Raw genomic sequence first — 16,669 nt, forward strand, 5'->3', positions numbered from 1 at the left:
AGATATGTGATATCTGTGAAATCTGAAGAAGTGTAATTGTATGAATATCTCATACATCTAGAGTGTTAGAACTCTCAGGTCTTTCACTGATATTCTCTTTGTAAGATCTTGTTCTCTTTGTAAGATCTTGTTGCAGAGTCAGAGTAACTGATGAGTAAGCTTCTATCTAAGAACTCAGTGTCTGCTTAACTGGTTAATTGTTTTTCTATTTCTTACATGTTATTACATATTCAGATATCTTCTTGATAAGTAATTATTTCTAATAAGAAGACAATGAGTGTGAATAATTATTTCTAATAAGAAGATAATGAATATTTTTCAAGTGTAAGAGGTCTACACTGAATAGATTAGTATAATATATAGGTCTTATAATATAAAAGTGAAAAACATTAAAGAAGGAAAGAAAGAGGAAGTGTGAGAATCAGTGATCAGAGTGAATATTTATATGTGTACATGATGATGTACGCGGTGGAGCTTCGGGGCGGAAGAATAGGAATTCTGTGGGTTTTTTGGCCGAGGATCAGTGATCAAGAATGACCGAGAATCGGAGCTTTCAGCGGAATCTATGAAGTGTAATGGAATAGTCTATATGATCGGGCGCAGCCTGTCACAACTGAGAATCAGAACTTTTAGCAGACTGAGAATCAGAGCTTTCAGTGAAATCTCTGAAGTGTAATAAAATAGTCTATATGATTGATCAGGCGCAGCCCGCCACATATATCAATATTAAAGAAGTGACTATTTAATATAAAAAACTTATATTTACACTCTACTTTCTTTTTTATAAGAGATTTAAAAATATTCTTTAATTATATTAATTTATATTTATTATTGCTTCATTCATTTTCTGAAGTAGAAAAGTAAGTCTGATTCTTTTCACTATCAAAATTCTTCATTTAAGTATTTTGTATATTTCTTGATTTTTCTTGATATATAAAAGTAGATGAAAGTGAAGTTTTATCTGTATAAATTAAAATCAGTAGTGTTATTAATTCTCAACTGTTATTCTAACTCACATTTATTATATAATTTAATTTGTGTGAAGTAATATATATAATATGTTTGAGACTGTGAATAAGTTCTAATAGAAATTCTTCTTTATCAAAGTGATAAATATTTATAGATTTAATATTATATTAAGTGATTTTTATCTGTAATTATAAATTAATATTAATTAATTAGTAAGAAGTAAAAAATTAGTAAAAGAAAGAAATTTATTACAAGATTAAAATAATACTTGAAGTATATGAAATTGTCTGCAATTTTGTGTTTTTAATTAATATTTTGAAAATAGAGTGACTTGATTATATTCTTGTAATACTGACAGAATCATAATAGTCAGTTGATTTCAATAGATGCTTTTAGAATCTTACTAATAAGATTATGAAGAATTTGTAATGTATAAGAGAAACTGCAATCTGTTAATTAATTAATATGAAAAAGAAGCTGTTTTTCATGTAAATCTGTGAGATTTTTGCAGTGAGTGAAGCTTACTTTTTTCTTGATATTTGAACACCTCTATAATGCAATAATAGTATATATTAACTAATTTCATATTTTTTAGCAGTCTCAGTGTACAGAGAGCGCTATTAACAGAATTACACTGATAAAAAGACAGTTAAACAGTGCTATAAATCTTAGCAGAAATTCACACTGTAATTTATACTGAATATTCAGTTCTTGATTATTTTATTATCTTCATTGCTATTTAACATATATAAAATATACTCTTCAATCTGCTTCTTTTTAACATGTAATCTGTCTGCCTATTAATATACTTCCTTTTTAATATATAATCTGTCTGTCAATCTTATTTCACAGTCAGATGAATATTCTATTTTTTTATCTACTTATACTGCTTTTCTTCTCTATATTCATTATTATCTTCTAAGTCTATAATTTTTATTAATTATGTTGAATCTTTGCAAGAATAGTATCTTTAATGCTATTATTTCTCTGAGTTAATTAGTCAGATTTGAGAGCATCTTTAAGGTTATTCATTGTGAAGTATATAAATCTGCATTCAATTACATATTTATATATACAGTTAATTTGACTCTTTGAGATCTGGGTGATTTCTGTGATTTCAGCATTTGACTTGATAAAATAGAGTAATTTAAGAGTCATTATGAGAGCTCTTGTAGTAATATTAGTATTGAGTATTATATTTTAACAGTTATGAATTATCAGATGAGATGCCAGAGATGAGAAATTAGAGAATAAAGAGAAATCAATTCACAATATGTGACAATCTCATATAAATAGAATGCAGGGTGATTAGAAGCTAAATGTAATTAATTACTTATTAAAACATAGTAGTATTTCTTAGCTGTATAAATTGAATCTGAGCGGCGCAATTCTTTTAATAGCGCCCTCTGTAATTAGAGATCAATTGTGTGTTCAAATCATCAATTGCTGCTTGTATAACTGCTTTATGGTGCATGTTGTGAGTGTTTGAAGATGGATGAAAAAATGAAGATTGAGCGGGCGTTGAGTGGTTGATCATGTTATTGAGTGATTGATCACATTACCGCGCACATCACTGAAAGAAGCCTCCTCGTGGGTCTTCCAGGTCATCAACGCGCGGTTAGTTAAAATATGAAACCATTATTACAACTCGAGTGAGGACAGTGGCCAGGACAGGCAAAAAATACAAAGTAAAATAGAAACAGAGGTTCTACCCCCGGCGGGACTCGAACCCGCAACCTTCAGATTCACTTATTCCCAACCTGGGAAGTTAGAAGTCTGACGCCCTACCATTGGGCTACGAGGGCTGGCAATTGGGTTTTGGAACCTCGGAAAAACTTATTAAGCCGAGCTACGCTCGATCGAGCCGCCGCCAAGACTATCAGTCAGAATAATATAACTCCCGCTGCGTATATTTCTATAGACAGGTTACGGATCTGTGTAGTTAGAAATGTTGAGACTGGTAGATTTAAAAGAAATATAAATATATGGTCTGATCTGGCTTGTGTTCAGGAAAAAAATAAGAAGAAAATTGCTACGCTCCCGCATATAGATCGAACTTCCACAAAGATTCCACATTTTCCTTATGAGCCATTCAAATTCAAGGAAAAGAATAAAAGATATGAGACAATCGGGCGGACATATAAATATGATATCTGAGTCGTGTTCCAACGGTGGTCGATCTGTTTCAGCACATCTGCTCACGCCCTACGACAAGCCGAGCATTTGTTGTTGACACAACCAACACAAATTCCTATACCCGATACTTAACTAAGTTACCCCACACATCGACGCTACTTGAAATAGATACCTGTGTAGGTGGATAGTTGTCCATTCCGCATTATGGCTGCCCGAAACCCCCTCATTTTCCTTAACCGTCGTTGTGGTTTTCAGCATTTATACCAATATCAGCATAGGATAACTGCTGCAAAATATCTGCCTGCCACGCTCGTATGCTCACATACCACCGCTAACCATCGGAATATGGCGTCGACAACGAAAGCGAAAAATGAGTACATGGTCATTGTGCCAGATAAGGAGGGCGCTCTCCAGAAGAGAATAGAAGTTCGAAGGTGAGTTTGGGACATATTAGGTCTCTTTACGTCTTCTCTATTCTCATCATGCCCTTGATTTTAACAATAGAAAGATTTGAGTCTGTCATATCGGATATCAGCTACTGGGAATATAATATGGACACACCATTCCCATATGCTATCCCAATTCCCCCTCCCCTTGATACTTTTGGCGACTTCCTGAAAACTGTCTAGCACTCTCGATCAACCATCTTGGGTACCCAGCTAATTAACATCCATACAGCGCTCATCTCGCAAACCTCCAACCGATATTAGACTCCGGATTCCTTAAACTTGGAGGTACCTAAAATTTCATTCCCCAATCGCCAGTATAGCATGAAATTGTGTTTCAATTTTGCACTCGATATCACTCACCCCCAGAGCCCGAAGCGAAGCATTGGTAAGCTACATAAAATCTAACTATTTGACGAACAGGAGCTATGCTTGAATCGCACCCCGAGGAGGGCCAGACGCCTACAATGAAGGGCAGTATGTTAATTGTGGTTGCTGAGTCTCCCGAAGCCATACGTGAGCAGTTATCAAAGGATATCTATGCCACGTCGGGAGTGTGGGATATCGACAATGTAAGTTGACCTGTTATTATTATTATTATTATTATAATAATATTGTTGCTGTTCTAAACCCCCCCCCCCCCCTTCACCTTCTCTCTATTCTACGACAACACACGACTAACTCGAAAATGTTAGATGCAAATAACACCGGTATGTTGATGTTCTATAACATAAATCTTTCCTGAGGATATCCCCGTCCTAATCTATTCATAATAGTTCAAATCTGCTATTCGACTTCCGCTGTAATTTTAGCGGCTTTCAAAGCGGGCTATCGCAGCTACAAGAAGCTTTTTGGACAAAATCGAAACAACAGTAGTAAAATATGAGGAGTGCCCAAGCATACTTAGGTTCCGCGTTCCATGCTATTTCCGTTCATGAGGTTTCTGCGTGCAGTACCGCATTGGCGGCTGTTCTCATCTGACGACCGTTGAGCCTTCCAATCCCATAGGATTTGATTTGTCGTAAGCTTGTTTGTTTTATTTATTGCTCGAGAACACCCATTGTGTGCCCAACAGTTCCGTTGCAATAAGAGAGGGAAAAGAAAGAAAAAAATGTCAAAATGTCACTGAAATTGTTAGAAATTGTTAGAGAGACTGTATATATCGAAAACGCTGTTTTGGCACTTCATTTGAATCAATACATTCAGAGAAAAATCACCCAATCACAGTTAGTGCAACCACAATGGGCGTTTCATGACTTAATGAGATACCATTGTGTCTCAAACTCTTGTTGGCTTCTGAATGGCTATTTAATCTTTGTCGCCAGCGCCAGCCAGATATGTAAGAAGAGACATGCCAAACCAAGCCATCACAGTTAATCATAGAACAGAGCTCACTAGGGAAGAGAGGAACAGTAAGCAAGAACGTAGAAAGTGTATTGAGACAGACATGAAGATTCCAGTCTATATATATTCAAGGGCTTTAGTAGGATTCACCCATCCCTATAAGCAAGATTTGAAGGGACGCTTTTCATGTATGGCTATGGCGCATGGTAATGGTATTGGCTAAATTAGATACATATTTCTGTCTCTATCGTAGTAATTCGGAAAAAAATTCTGACTCTACAGCTTCGGGCTTGGCGTTTCTTTCTTCAACATTGCTTCCGCGACTTTACGGCGCTGTATTTTGCCTGTGGATTTGTGTGGATCAGTTTATGTATGTCAAGCGGTCCAAGAAAGGTAGCGCAGTCCATACCTGTTGCGGTTTTGGGAATTTCGGGGAGGATCCATATCTGTACCCGAAGTGAAGCATATGCGTTAGCTCGATGTATATAAATATGATATGAATGGCTTATGTAAAGTCATTATTCGAAAGAGGAGAACATATGAGATTCACTTTTTTGGGAATCTTGAATTTAGCAACTTTAGGCGCAATCCAAGATTTCAGCGTGTCTTCTGAAAGACTTCCACCTTTCTTCAAGACAACTGCCACCCCAATGTCCTCGCCATAGTGGGTATCCGGAATAGCAAAGGACACTGCCTCCGCAATATTAGGGTTGTGAGCAATCGTGTTGTCGAGCTCGATAGGGCTGATTTTCTCGCCTCCCTTATTGATAAGCTCCTTGATACGCCCTGTGATAAAAACGTAACCGTCCTTGTCCATTTTTCCCTGGTCACCGGTGCGGAAAAATCCAGACTTTGTGAACGAGGCTTCATTTGCAGCAGGGTTGTTGATGTATCCCTTTGTGACATTCTCCCCGCGAATGCAAATCTCACCCTCGGAACCCTGAGGAACTTCATTCCCATCCTGGTCAAGAATTCTAACTTCCACTCCTTGGCCAATACCAACGGTGCCTGGCATCCTCTTTCCTGGAGGAAGAGGATTGCTCGTCATCTGGTGAGCGGCTTCTGTCATTGCGTACGCTTCTAACACCGGAGCATGGAAGGCCTTTTCCAATTCATGGAAGGTCTTTGGGGACAATGGGGAGGAGCAGGAGCGAATGAATCGAATTTTCGGTATGGGCTTTGGGAGTGTCGTTTTAAGGAGGATCTGGTGAATGGTAGGAACTGCAGTGTACCAGTTTGCGTTGTACGTAATGAATTCAGACCAAAATGTTGAGGCTGAGAATTTTTCGGGAACGATGACAGAGCCTCCAGACAAAAGAGGCGCGAGGAACGCCGCAAGCAGGCCATGAACATGGAAAAGAGGCATCACAAGCAACGTTCGGTCTTTCTCCGTCAACTCGTAGGTCGCTTGGATGTTTTCTGGGGTATTGGTTAGTCAGAGCATGAAAAGTAAGAGTCTATAGCAATTGAACATACTCATGGTCCTCGTAAGATTCCGGTGTGTAAGGGGTACCTAAGATTGTAAGTATAATATTTACCGAGAGATATCTGCAACCAACTTACAGCTTTCGGTCTGCCAGTAGTTCCTGATTGAACATTAGCATACTTGTACTAGGACTATATATCAACGGGAAGCTCGGGGGAAAAATAGGATCTAGACGGCTTAATAACCAATTCAAGCTATGTAAATTGTTACTCCTCCAAGCTTTTGAGAGAGATCTTACCTGAGGTATGGAGCACCAATGCGACGTCATCAGGCTGAGCCACTTCCTTCTTTAAGTCACCCTTCCCTACCAATTTTCCATGCTCTTTGACGTCCAAAACCACGTCACTCCCGTTCCAGTAGCATTCAGCAATAGCTGCTGAATATTTCCTTGCAGCACGTACAGCTGGCCCATCACTCGCAAAAGAGCCCCTTGGGACGAGCGTCAATGCCGAACTCAAGTCATCAATATAGAATTCGAACTCTTCTTGCTTGTATGCAGGGTTCAGCGGAGCCGCAATTGCTCTCTGCCATGACGCAGCCAGAAAAGAAACGATGAATCCGTAAGAATTGGGCAGCGCAATTGAAACAGCAGCGCCGGGTGAGATTCCCAGTTTGGCCAGTTTTGTTTGGAATGAGTTCACATCAGAACGTAAACGCTGATACGAAATCGTTAACGGCTCCGGTTTGCCAGGCACGATGATCGCGGTGGCAGCGGAGCCGGGGAATGAGTTTTCCAGAGTAGACATGATTGGACGATGGCTATACCAATGTCAACGAACAATTTAGAAATGAAAATTAGAAATGCAAGTTCCGAGTACAATCTAGCCAGAATAAATCTAGTATGCTCTTGGTGAGTCGAACCGTTGATATCAAACTCAAGCTGATGACGCATTTTGATACTCGTCGAATGTCTGGCGATTACCGAGCACGCTGGATGGAAGCTTCCGCGAGTCATGCAAATATGGCAAACATGGCAAACATGCTACTTTTGGCTTCTTCTGCGACAGAGCATCAATGGCGACAACAACAGCAGACACCCGCAGTTCCAGTATCCCTGGATATATATTTCGCGTATAAGCTGCGTGTCTGGCGACGTTGGTGACCTATTGTGGTGCTCGGTTTTTAGCAACCACGGAGCCTGACTTTCAATAACTTCATTCCGAAGATGGTGTCTCAACCTCCCCCCAAAGGGAGTATGATGTCGTTATACGCCAACTTGCTTGATCCGTCTTCGGATAATGGGTCAGCCCCCGGAACCATCTCGCGAGCTCCCGTTGTATTCAAGCAAGCCGGCCAAAATGATGCGCAACAAGACGATGCAGCTTCAAAGAAGCAGCAGATAAGTGCTGGTAGCCAATTTACCCTTCCCCGACCATACATCTTTGCTGTACCCGATTTGGTTTACTCACTCGTTTGTCCTGTTTGACTCGCTCAATGAATTTCAGCTTCTCTACGGTTTCAACCTACGAAAAGGCCTCAGCTGGCTTCCCAGAAGGCTAAAGCTAAGCCCGGTATACCCAAGGCCCCCGTTGTGGGCTCGGCGACGGGAACATCTGCCGTGGCTGGAATCGCCGCGAAACCCGCGGCAAAAACGTCACTTGCGGACTGGGCTACAACAGCCGAGGATGATGACGTGAACGGATTTTATGGTGGTGAAAAAAGACAGCGGGGTGGTCGTAAAAAGCGCAAGAAGAACCGTGAGGAGGAAACAAACCTGCAGAATTGGGATGATATATACGACCCGTCGCGACCTAATAGCTACGAAGCATATAGGCATAGCGAGGAAAAGATACGAGAAGTTCGAGAATGGAAAGACCGTTTGTATGCGCATCGGATGGCTAGAGGGACAAGTAGTGGGCTGGATAGTGACGAGGAATACTCGAGATCACCACGAAATCGTACGGCTCACTCTTTTTTTTTTTTTATCCTTCTGAAAGTAATTCTCACGTTGCTGATAAATATCCGTCCATAGGGAAATTTGCACCTCCAGGCCTCAACTTTGCGCCTCCTCCAAATCTTAATGAACCTCGACCAGAACAACAGCACTCGGAGGATTTGTCAGAAGCCACGCCAGTGCCTCCGACGGCAACGTTTCCTGATGATGCGACTGGGGAAGATGCGTATGCCCGACGACTCCGGATGAGCCAGAATGCGTACGCCGCGATAGATACTAGTTCTACAAATATACCTATACCTCCTTCTCCTCCTCCACCATCATCGGAGTCGTTGCCTCCACATCCGCCTCCGCCCAATCAGATTTTCGCATCTGCCACCATATCGCGAGCGCCAGTCCGATATACATTACCTCCAGCACCCGAAGAGATTCCCGCGACGGAAGCAGAACTGGAGGCAACGTTCGCGAAGGAGGAAGATAACAAACAAGAAACTGACGGAGATGCGCCCCGATCTCTTCGGCCCGGTCAGAAAGGCTTTGCAGAAAGGCTACTCACGAAGTACGGATGGACGAAAGGCACCGGTTTGGGTGCAAGTAGGGAAGGCATAGTGAAACCCTTGCAGGTCAAGATAGAAAAGCAAAAGAAGAAACCGGATTCCGAGGGTGGAGGATTTGCTACTCCGGCCGGTAGAGCTAAGATAATCGGCGGAAACCAGAAAAAGTCAGAAGATGGCAAGTTCGGACGGATGAGTGAAGTAGTTGTGCTGCACGGCATGGTAGACGGAATGGATTTGGACGCAGAGCTAGAGGGTGGTGAAGGCGGAGGTTTGATGCAAGAGATCGGAGACGAGTGCGCTGAGAAGGTATGCGGGAATATGTTTCCAAATATATGCCAGTCGAGTGACTATCTCTTTTCAGCTCCTAACATATACTGCAGTATGGACGAGTAGAGCGGGTCTTCATCGATCGAAACAGCACAGGCAAAATACCTGTATTTGTCAAATTTACGAGCCAGCTGTCTGCATTACGAGTAAGTTACAGTTAATTCGGAGCGTCTTTTCTAAACGAACCCAGATTTAAAGATCCCAGTCACTAACGAACACCATAGGCAGTTAATGCACTTGAAGGGCGGATTTTCAATGGAAACACGATCACTGCACGATTCTTCGATGTCGATAAGTTTGAACAGGGCGTGTATGAATAAATAACACACACATGTATCTAGAGTTACTTTTTGGTCTCTCCTATGAATTTCAATTTGACAGCTTTTGGTCCTCTCGCTATACAACCCCGGACATGGACCCATCCTGCAGCTCCGAGCCAATTCGCTCACCCACCCCGAGAAGGCCTCTTTACCCTTGCTGCCAAAGTTCGAACTCTCAGAGATAAAAAAGGAAACCCCATCTCAATCTCCCCTCATAGCCTACACACTTCATGCTCTCGCCACCATTCCCCCCACCGCCCCTAGTAATTACCTCTGCCGCTCAACCGCTAGCTGCTTCGTCTTCTCCTTATCATATCCCTTTTCCTCAGCCTCAACTTCATCTTCCTTGAGATTGCGACACAACGCGCACGCTCCATACATCGGAATGTGCAGCACCTCAATCTGCGTCGCGGCATCGCAGGGTAAACCATTACTTTGGATTTGGCTGGGGCAGCAGATTCGGCAGCTGTGTGGCCGCAGAGGGCGTGATACCAATGCACTCTGAGGACAACACGGTAGATGGAGTGAGTCCGGATGTTTTGGTTTCAACGGGTGGTTTTGTTCGGCTTTAGGAAAGGGTTTGACGAGCGAAGGTTTGGTGTAGGCAGATTCCTTGGTTTATATTCTTGATGGATGTTGAAGATGGGAGGGAGATAATGAATGACAATAACCAATTTGATCGCTGTGCGGTTATTCGTCCCCCTTATACTTTGTGTGAGGAAGTGACTGGCCATGCACCTGGCAATATGTCTCTGAGAGGAAATCACTGCCCCCGCTTCCTCCTCCATGTGAAATATATAGCATATGCCACACATTCTTTGTACCAACCACATTACATCCTACATATGTATTTCATTCAGTACGTCCCTGATTCAGAAATATACTGACATCGAACCCCTGGGTAGAGAGTCCCCAGGTATAGAAACCCCCAAGTATAGAGACTGTCCACGATATGGGTCACTATTTCATACAACCTCCAATGAGGAGATCTTGATTGCTAATATTGATGTGTGCTCATTGTAACACACGTATAAAATACACATTTGACCCATTTGCCACTATATGCTGCCGTACCGAGCTTTGTCTGCCGACTGGTTGGAGCTTGGTGATTTGGAGACGGATTATGATTATTATTATGATTAAAAATTTTTGACCTGTAGCTCGCTGTTCCCTAGTCACAGTAGCGCTGGCCGTTGATCGGCGGCCTTTGATGCGGGAGACATCAATGCGAGTAATTAGGAAAAGTGAGTCTGTGAGGGGTTGTGCGCAGGGTTTGAGTGAGCAGTGGGCAGTGAGAGGTTGATTTCATGATTTATATACCTTTGAAGAGGGTGCGCGTCAAGCAGGTATACTACGGAGTATCATACATGCCTTTAGATACATGTACATGTACTCCGTACAATGTAACTTACATAACTACATACTAAGTATCCTGCAGACGGTCTCGCCTTATTTAACTAGTTAGTGGAGTTACGTAGCTCAAACTTAGTTAAACAGTTAACTGCAGCACAGAATGTTGATGTACTACTGTACATGTACATGTACATGTATATACATACACTATGGTCCAAGCAGAAGGCACAAGTCGCCTGGTTCATTTTCTTCTCTATCAGAAACTAATCTCGCGAACCTAATGTCCGTCCCACTTATATACAACAATTGAATGAAATCATAGCAACCATTACTCCGCTTCGGAAGTTCCCACCCACCTACCCTACAAACAATATGACTCGCATCCCAGTGCTCATCGTCGGCGGTGGACCTTCAGGCCTCGTTCTGGCGTCATGGCTGCGGAGACAGAACGTGGCGCTGCGGGTAATCGACAAGGGAGAGTTCAGGGCCTCTGATTCCCGCGCCATAGTCATGCATGCTCGCACACTCGAGCTCTACCAGAAACTAGGCCTGGCGGACGAGGTGATTGCGGACGGCAAGCAGATGGTAGCTGCAAACCTCTGGGTCCAGGGGAGACATCGAGTGCGATTGCCGATTGGCGAGATCGGGACACGGATCACGCCGTACCCGTTCCTCCACGTCTACCCGCAGGACCGGCATGAGAAGCTGCTGGAGGAGAAATTGGCGGAGGATGGCGTCATCGTCGAGCGGAATACGGAGCTGTTGGATTTCACAGACCATGGCGACTATGTCTCCTACACGCTTCTGCGCAACGATACTCAGGCACGGGAAGAGAACTGCGAGGCACAGTATATCATCGGCTGCGACGGGGCGTCGTCCACCGTGCGTCGTGGGCTCGAGAACATACAATTCCCCGGCGAGACATATCAACCGTTATTCTACGTCGCAGACGTCGAGGCCAGCGGGCCTACCATCAACGGAGAGGTCCATGTCAGTCTCCATTCCTCCGACTTCCTCCTCATCTTTGCCTACGATGATAGCTCGCGCGTGCGAGTAATAGGTATCGTCAGCGACAGACCCAACAACGCCCCGCCAGAGACACTCACGTTCGAAGATGTAGTGGGCACCGCCATAGCTAGCTTGAAAATAAAGGTGGAGAAAGTCAACTGGTTCTCAACATATCGCGTCCACCATCGGGTGGCGAGCCACTTCCGGAGTGGCCGGGTATTTCTCGTCGGCGACGCAGGCCACATCCATAGTCCGGCCGGCGGGCAGGGAATGAACACCGGAATCGGCGATGCGGTTAATTTGGCCTGGAAACTCGCGGCGGTGTTGCAGGGCTATGCAGATTCATCGCTGCTGGACAGTTATGAGGCGGAGAGGATTTCATTTGCGCGGACATTGACACAGCGGACGGACCAGGCTTTCTCCATCGCAACGTCCAGGGGGTTCCTCGCGGATATTGTCCGCACTTATATGGTACCCTTGATCCTTCCCATTTTAATACGGCTGCCAGGTGCTACGGATTATGCGTTCCGCGTCCTGTCGCAAACGCAGATAACCTACCGCGGAACGGCTGGTGTAGGTGGTGTGGCTGGCCAGGTGCACGGCGGAGACCGACTGCCATATACAACCGCGAACGGGGCAGATAACTACGCGACACTATCACCGATTGCGTGGCAGGTTCATGTTTACGGCACGCCCAAGGAGGAGATGAAGCAATGGTGCAAGGAGAAGGGAGTTGCACTGCATGCCTTCGACTGGACGGCGGAATATAAGAGCGTTGGGTTCGCTCAGGATGCTGCGTATCTTTTGCGTCCTGATGGCTACGTTGCCTTCGCGAATCTGTCTGGCATGCCGGCGGAGTTTGAGGGCTATCTTTCAGCACATGGAATTCGCAATTTGTCAACATGATTGATTGATAACCATGTCTCCGATGATCGAGCGTCCTAATTGCCGCTAAGCACAGAGTAGTTGCTTACTGTTGGGACTAAAGGATTATTTTATTTGGTTTATTTATTTGGCTGTCGTAACAATTTCTGTTACGTTTATAGTCAACTTTCTTACTCGAGGCCCGCCATCCACTGTCTTCTGTAGGGCCCGCGAGTACATTATCGCGTTGATGTAGCTGTTGCGGGGAAGTCAATGACGTAAATGGATTTGGCTTGCTAAGGCAATAATCAACCAAACTTTGCGGAGTTTTCCTGCCCCCTAGAGGCATCGATATAGGGCATGAGGCCGCTATTGATAGCTATTAAGATTTGCACGATGTCACAGGCCCGAAGTGTCGTTTTGAAACTGAATATTTTTTTTAGTGCTAATCAAACCCTTTGGGAGTAACCTCTGTATATACTCCGTATGTACAGCACATATACGAGCGCATGGATACGATCTGATTTCCAATCAACAACCAAAGATTACAATCGCAGAGTTTTAGTATTCTTCTCCCTTCCCATCGTCGTGCTGGATATTTACACGACCCCGTCGGCCTCCCTTCAGGGTCCTCAGTCTAGTCAATTATCCCTTCTTCCTGTGTCAAAATATGAGTACAGTACATATCTATATCCCTACATACGTCGGCCTCAACCCGGCAGCCTGGAAGAATCCACAGTAGGCGGCTGCGGCTGCACTTCCCCAGCACCATCTGTCGAGCAGGTCGGGCCCCCACCGTCACTAAGAACTTCGCCAGGTGAGAGCAGAGTCATGCATGGGCTTCATTGAAACCAGTGCTTTAACGAGATGCAGCCGATCCAAGGGCGCGTTTGTGGAATATGTAATCACCGGCAAGATAATCCAGCGAATACAATAACAACACCCTCCACCTCGTCTACGACACCATCGCATCCCGCAAATCCGCCGTATGCAACGCCGCCATCTCCTCACACCCTAGCGACAAAGACACGACTACACAATTCCCACAGCTGGCGCGCGATGATATCGAGAGAGCAGCGCCTTGGTGGTGTACACGGCCATCGACGAAGAATTCAGTGTAGGTGCACATTTCTTTCCTGCTCAGCGGGAGAATTTTGAGCTTGCTCCGCGCTTTGGAGACATTGCGGAGAAGCTGATTGGTGAGGGGAGGGTGTGGGCGCATCGGGTGCTGAGGGATGAGGGGGGGTGGGTGGGTTGGAGGCTATCGCTAATGGATGGATGGGCGCTTATGAAGGGGAATAAGGTTAGTGGACGGAAGTTGGTGTATAGAATATAAATTTTGGGGTTGATAGAGGCAGATCTGCCGTGGCTGAGTGGCTCTATATGTACGGAGTATGTATCATACCTATTGTGTAGTTAAGTAGGTGATCTTGTGTATATCTATGTCTATTTGGAATTCCCAATGGGAGATTAAGAAAAGGTAAAAAGAATTGGCTGGCTAGGGAAGTCATAAAGCTTCCATTGATAGGCTATTATCTGCGATGCTAACGGGGACTCATCAGTGCATATATGCATAAAGTTCCTATGTGGAACGAAACGGGTCAGAAACAGAGAACACAGGGTTTGGCAATAGAAGTTAGCAGATCTGGGAAGAAGAGAAGCATGAGGAACGCACCCTCCACCCTACCAGCGATCCGGGCCCACTCACACTCTATACATGCTCATAAACCCGCAAAACATGCGAATCAGCCTCCTCACCCAGCCCCTGCTTTCTCGCCACATAGAGGATATTAAGCGCCGCATTCCCCAAATGAAGCGGGCAATTCACATCCCGTGCCCCCTGTACAACGGCAGCAAGCTCCGCTATGGCTTCATTGATCGTCTTCCTCTTACCCCCATCACCATCTACCCCACCCGTTAAGCCAGACATCATCTCCGCGCCGCGAAGTTTGAAAATTTTGCTCGCGCCCGCCGCAGCGTTGACGACATCGTAGACCAATGGCAGATCGACCTTGAGAAGCCGGGCGAACGATATGGCTTCGGCGGCAGCGACGAGGTGGATGTTGGTAAGCAAATAGACAATGAGCTTGAGCGCCGCTGCGTTTCTTTCCGGGTTCAAGGAGGCTTTTGGGTCAGCTTTAGTGATGGGGTCTCGGTAGTAGAGGCGCACAAGGCTGGCGTCGTCGTCACCCCCGAAGCCGAGAGGGAGAGCGGTGAGGAAGGTTTGCTCCGCGATGCCGCAGAGGGGGGTGGGGAAGCTGTGAAGGCGCGCGGCGGCGGTGACGATGGCCTGGTTATTCGTGAAATTAGTTAGGGGGAAGGGTTTTTTGTTAATTTGTGATAACTGGTAGGAGGAAAATTAAATCTCATACCACGTCTTTGAGGATAATAGTGACAGCACTAGACCCCGGATAATAATCTTCTATCAGCATGCGCTCGCAGCGGTTCTCATGCATGAAGCTCCATGCATCAGAAGACATAAGTGCCTCTGCCGCTTCCTTCGCATTCAATCCTAGGTGTGCAGCAAGGCCCATGACTTCGCTTGCCGCGAGGATGTGGATGGCGGCAAGCACTTGGTGGATCATCTTCCTGTTACTGCCTGCGCCGATACCGCCAGGCACAAGATACAGCTTATGCGTATCCGACATCTCCTCAAGGAGGAATTTGCCCCTTTCCAGCGCTGCGTCTGAGCCGCCTGCCATTATGGTGAGGGTACCCTCTCCGGCCTTCCTAGCTCCACCTGACACCGGCGCATCGATAAAGTGTACGTCTTCGCGGCCAATGGACACTAGTTGGTCCCGGAATGACTGCGCGGACATGGCTGGGACGGTAGAGCATAGAATGAGAGTCGCGCCATTGGGGAGAGCTACGATATTATATTAGCTACGCCGAATAGATGAAACATATACAGCACGTATAAACTTCTGAAAAATAATATAACATAGTACCTACCCTTCGCGATGCCATTTTCATGGTCAAAAATCACAGCTTGCGCCTGGGCAGTGGTAGCGACCATGCAAACACAGAACAAATTCCCGCTCGCCGCATCACCAGGAGATGAAGCAGTATGGCGGCCGGCTGCCTTAAAGCGGGCCAACGTTGGCTCCGAAATGTCATATCCCTTGACGGTGTAACCTTGCTTGACGAGGTTCGTAGCCATGCCGAAGCCCATGAGGCCGAGGCCGACGAAGCCAATTGATTGTTTCTCAATCGTCATGTTGTGTGGCGATGTAAACAATTAATAGGCGAATCCAAATGGATCTGGTTTTCTAGCTTACAGCTTTTCAGCAGCGAAATGAATCAGATCAAACTTGGGGTTATATGGCTCCTATCCGCAATCCTGTGAGGTGCGCACAAAATGTGAACGTAGGAACAAGAGCAAAACGTACGGGTATTTGTAGGGGAATGGACAACGAACGCTCAGTTCAATAGCCCGAAGCCTGAATCTGCCATCAGAGTTTTCAGGGGCACCTTTGGGCAGCAATCGTCTGTGGCTTCAAAGAAAGCGATGAGACAGAACGCCATGACCAAGGGAGGGGGTACCCAGGTTTCCTCCAAGCGTTTATATACCTTGGTCGTTTATCCATTGACGTCACGCCATCTGCGCAATTTGGCTATGTAGAGGATTCTTTGTATTTTTTTATTTTTTTTCTTTCTTTCTTTCTTTCTTTGTTTAAAGAAAACAAGAAAAACCCGTTGTTCACACCATTGACATCATCGCCATGGGTGCGGGAAAATAGCGGGGGCTGAGGGATGCAAAACATCTCGAGTTGCAAGAATGTCGAATTAGCTGCCACCGATTGGCCCATTACGACAGCCCTTGTCCACCGCAGTCAGTCCTCCTTTATCCACAGCTGGGGGATTTGGACTCGCATTAAGCCCGTAGCCCCCGCCAATCCCTAGCGGAGAAAGCCCCGGTATGTGGTATAGGATAGGAAGTTAGTTTATAACCCCTGAATTCCTCT

The 16,669-nt window shown here is 45.1% G+C and overlaps 5 protein-coding genes and 1 non-coding gene across 8 annotated transcripts; 3 read left to right on the top strand and 3 right to left on the bottom strand.

Annotated features, from left to right (window-relative positions):
• Positions 1-2,678: 2,678 nt before the first annotated feature.
• BDBG_17508 lies at positions 2,679-2,774 on the bottom strand. Its single transcript has one exon. It is a non-coding gene; the product is annotated as a tRNA-Arg (tRNA).
• A 124-nt stretch (positions 2,775-2,898) lies between these two features.
• On the top strand, positions 2,899-5,008 carry BDBG_06855 (uncharacterized protein). The gene is made up of 5 exons (XM_002622691.2): positions 2,899-3,539; positions 3,784-3,839; positions 3,975-4,123; positions 4,247-4,261; positions 4,328-5,008. The coding sequence occupies exons 1-5, from the start codon at positions 3,310-3,312 to the stop codon at positions 4,355-4,357; spliced, it is 480 nt and encodes a 159-aa protein (XP_002622737.1). The 5' UTR covers positions 2,899-3,309; the 3' UTR covers positions 4,358-5,008.
• BDBG_06856 (coenzyme A synthetase) lies at positions 4,199-7,332 on the bottom strand. The gene is made up of 6 exons (XM_002622692.2): positions 6,620-7,332; positions 6,459-6,481; positions 6,372-6,408; positions 5,446-6,314; positions 5,305-5,341; positions 4,199-5,239 (listed from the first exon to the last, which is right to left on the bottom strand). The coding sequence occupies exons 1-6, from the start codon at positions 7,125-7,127 to the stop codon at positions 5,172-5,174; spliced, it is 1,542 nt and encodes a 513-aa protein (XP_002622738.1). The 5' UTR covers positions 7,128-7,332; the 3' UTR covers positions 4,199-5,171.
• On the top strand, positions 6,861-10,954 carry BDBG_06857 (G-patch DNA repair protein). The gene is made up of 6 exons (XM_002622693.2): positions 6,861-6,979; positions 7,073-7,730; positions 7,827-8,279; positions 8,354-9,138; positions 9,213-9,305; positions 9,384-10,954. Exons 2-6 carry the CDS (start codon positions 7,547-7,549, stop codon positions 9,477-9,479), a joined length of 1,611 nt encoding a protein of 536 aa, XP_002622739.1. The 5' UTR covers positions 6,861-6,979; positions 7,073-7,546; the 3' UTR covers positions 9,480-10,954.
• A 26-nt stretch (positions 10,955-10,980) lies between these two features.
• BDBG_06859 (3-(3-hydroxy-phenyl)propionate hydroxylase) lies at positions 10,981-16,336 on the top strand. The gene has a single exon (XM_031722798.1). The coding sequence runs from the start codon at positions 11,205-11,207 to the stop codon at positions 12,744-12,746; it is 1,542 nt and encodes a 513-aa protein (XP_031579795.1). The 5' UTR covers positions 10,981-11,204; the 3' UTR covers positions 12,747-16,336.
• BDBG_06860 (3-hydroxyisobutyrate dehydrogenase) lies at positions 13,125-16,359 on the bottom strand. Of its 3 annotated transcripts, XM_031722800.1 has the most exons (5): positions 15,657-16,359; positions 15,077-15,570; positions 14,413-14,994; positions 14,110-14,286; positions 13,125-13,989 (listed from the first exon to the last, which is right to left on the bottom strand). In XM_031722800.1, exons 1-3 carry the CDS (start codon positions 15,919-15,921, stop codon positions 14,416-14,418), a joined length of 1,338 nt encoding a protein of 445 aa, XP_031579797.1. In that variant the 5' UTR covers positions 15,922-16,359; the 3' UTR covers positions 13,125-13,989; positions 14,110-14,286; positions 14,413-14,415. The 3 variants fall into 3 exon arrangements, with proteins under 3 accessions (XP_031579797.1, XP_031579796.1, XP_002622742.1); XM_031722799.1 differs by having other exon boundaries at positions 14,110-14,994; XM_002622696.2 differs by lacking the exon at positions 13,125-13,989 and having other exon boundaries at positions 14,025-14,994; positions 15,657-16,329.
• Between the last annotated feature and the right edge of the window lie 310 nt (positions 16,360-16,669).

This window comes from Blastomyces gilchristii, assembly GCF_000003855.2.
Source record: "Blastomyces gilchristii SLH14081 genomic scaffold supercont1.16, whole genome shotgun sequence".
Lineage (NCBI taxonomy): Eukaryota > Fungi > Ascomycota > Eurotiomycetes > Onygenales > Ajellomycetaceae > Blastomyces > Blastomyces gilchristii.

Excerpts from the sequence above, each read along its gene's own strand:
- BDBG_06855 (XM_002622691.2), top strand. The coding sequence starts at position 3,310 with ATGGCTGCCCGAAACCCCCTCATTTTCCTTAACCGTCGTTGTGGTTTT. Across the intron at positions 3,540-3,783 it reads AAGAGAATAGAAGTTCGAAG|CGCTCATCTCGCAAACCTCC; the intron begins GTGAGTTTGGGA and ends ACATCCATACAG. Across the intron at positions 3,840-3,974 it reads CGGATTCCTTAAACTTGGAG|GAGCTATGCTTGAATCGCAC; the intron begins GTACCTAAAATT and ends TTTGACGAACAG.
- BDBG_06856 (XM_002622692.2), bottom strand. The coding sequence starts at position 7,127 with ATGTCTACTCTGGAAAACTCATTCCCCGGCTCCGCTGCCACCGCGATC. Across the intron at positions 6,315-6,371 it reads GAATCTTACGAGGACCATGA|AAAACATCCAAGCGACCTAC; the intron begins GTATGTTCAATT and ends CCAATACCCCAG. Across the intron at positions 5,240-5,304 it reads AATTCCCAAAACCGCAACAG|GCAAAATACAGCGCCGTAAA; the intron begins GTATGGACTGCG and ends ACAAATCCACAG.
- BDBG_06857 (XM_002622693.2), top strand. The coding sequence starts at position 7,547 with ATGGTGTCTCAACCTCCCCCCAAAGGGAGTATGATGTCGTTATACGCC. Across the intron at positions 7,731-7,826 it reads GAAGCAGCAGATAAGTGCTG|CTTCTCTACGGTTTCAACCT; the intron begins GTAGCCAATTTA and ends AATGAATTTCAG. Across the intron at positions 8,280-8,353 it reads CTCGAGATCACCACGAAATC|GGAAATTTGCACCTCCAGGC; the intron begins GTACGGCTCACT and ends ATCCGTCCATAG.
- BDBG_06859 (XM_031722798.1), top strand. The coding sequence starts at position 11,205 with ATGACTCGCATCCCAGTGCTCATCGTCGGCGGTGGACCTTCAGGCCTC.
- BDBG_06860 (XM_031722800.1), bottom strand. The coding sequence starts at position 15,921 with ATGACGATTGAGAAACAATCAATTGGCTTCGTCGGCCTCGGCCTCATG. Across the intron at positions 15,571-15,656 it reads TGAAAATGGCATCGCGAAGG|CTCTCCCCAATGGCGCGACT; the intron begins GTAGGTACTATG and ends ATAATATCGTAG. Across the intron at positions 14,995-15,076 it reads CTATTATCCTCAAAGACGTG|GCCATCGTCACCGCCGCCGC; the intron begins GTATGAGATTTA and ends ACGAATAACCAG.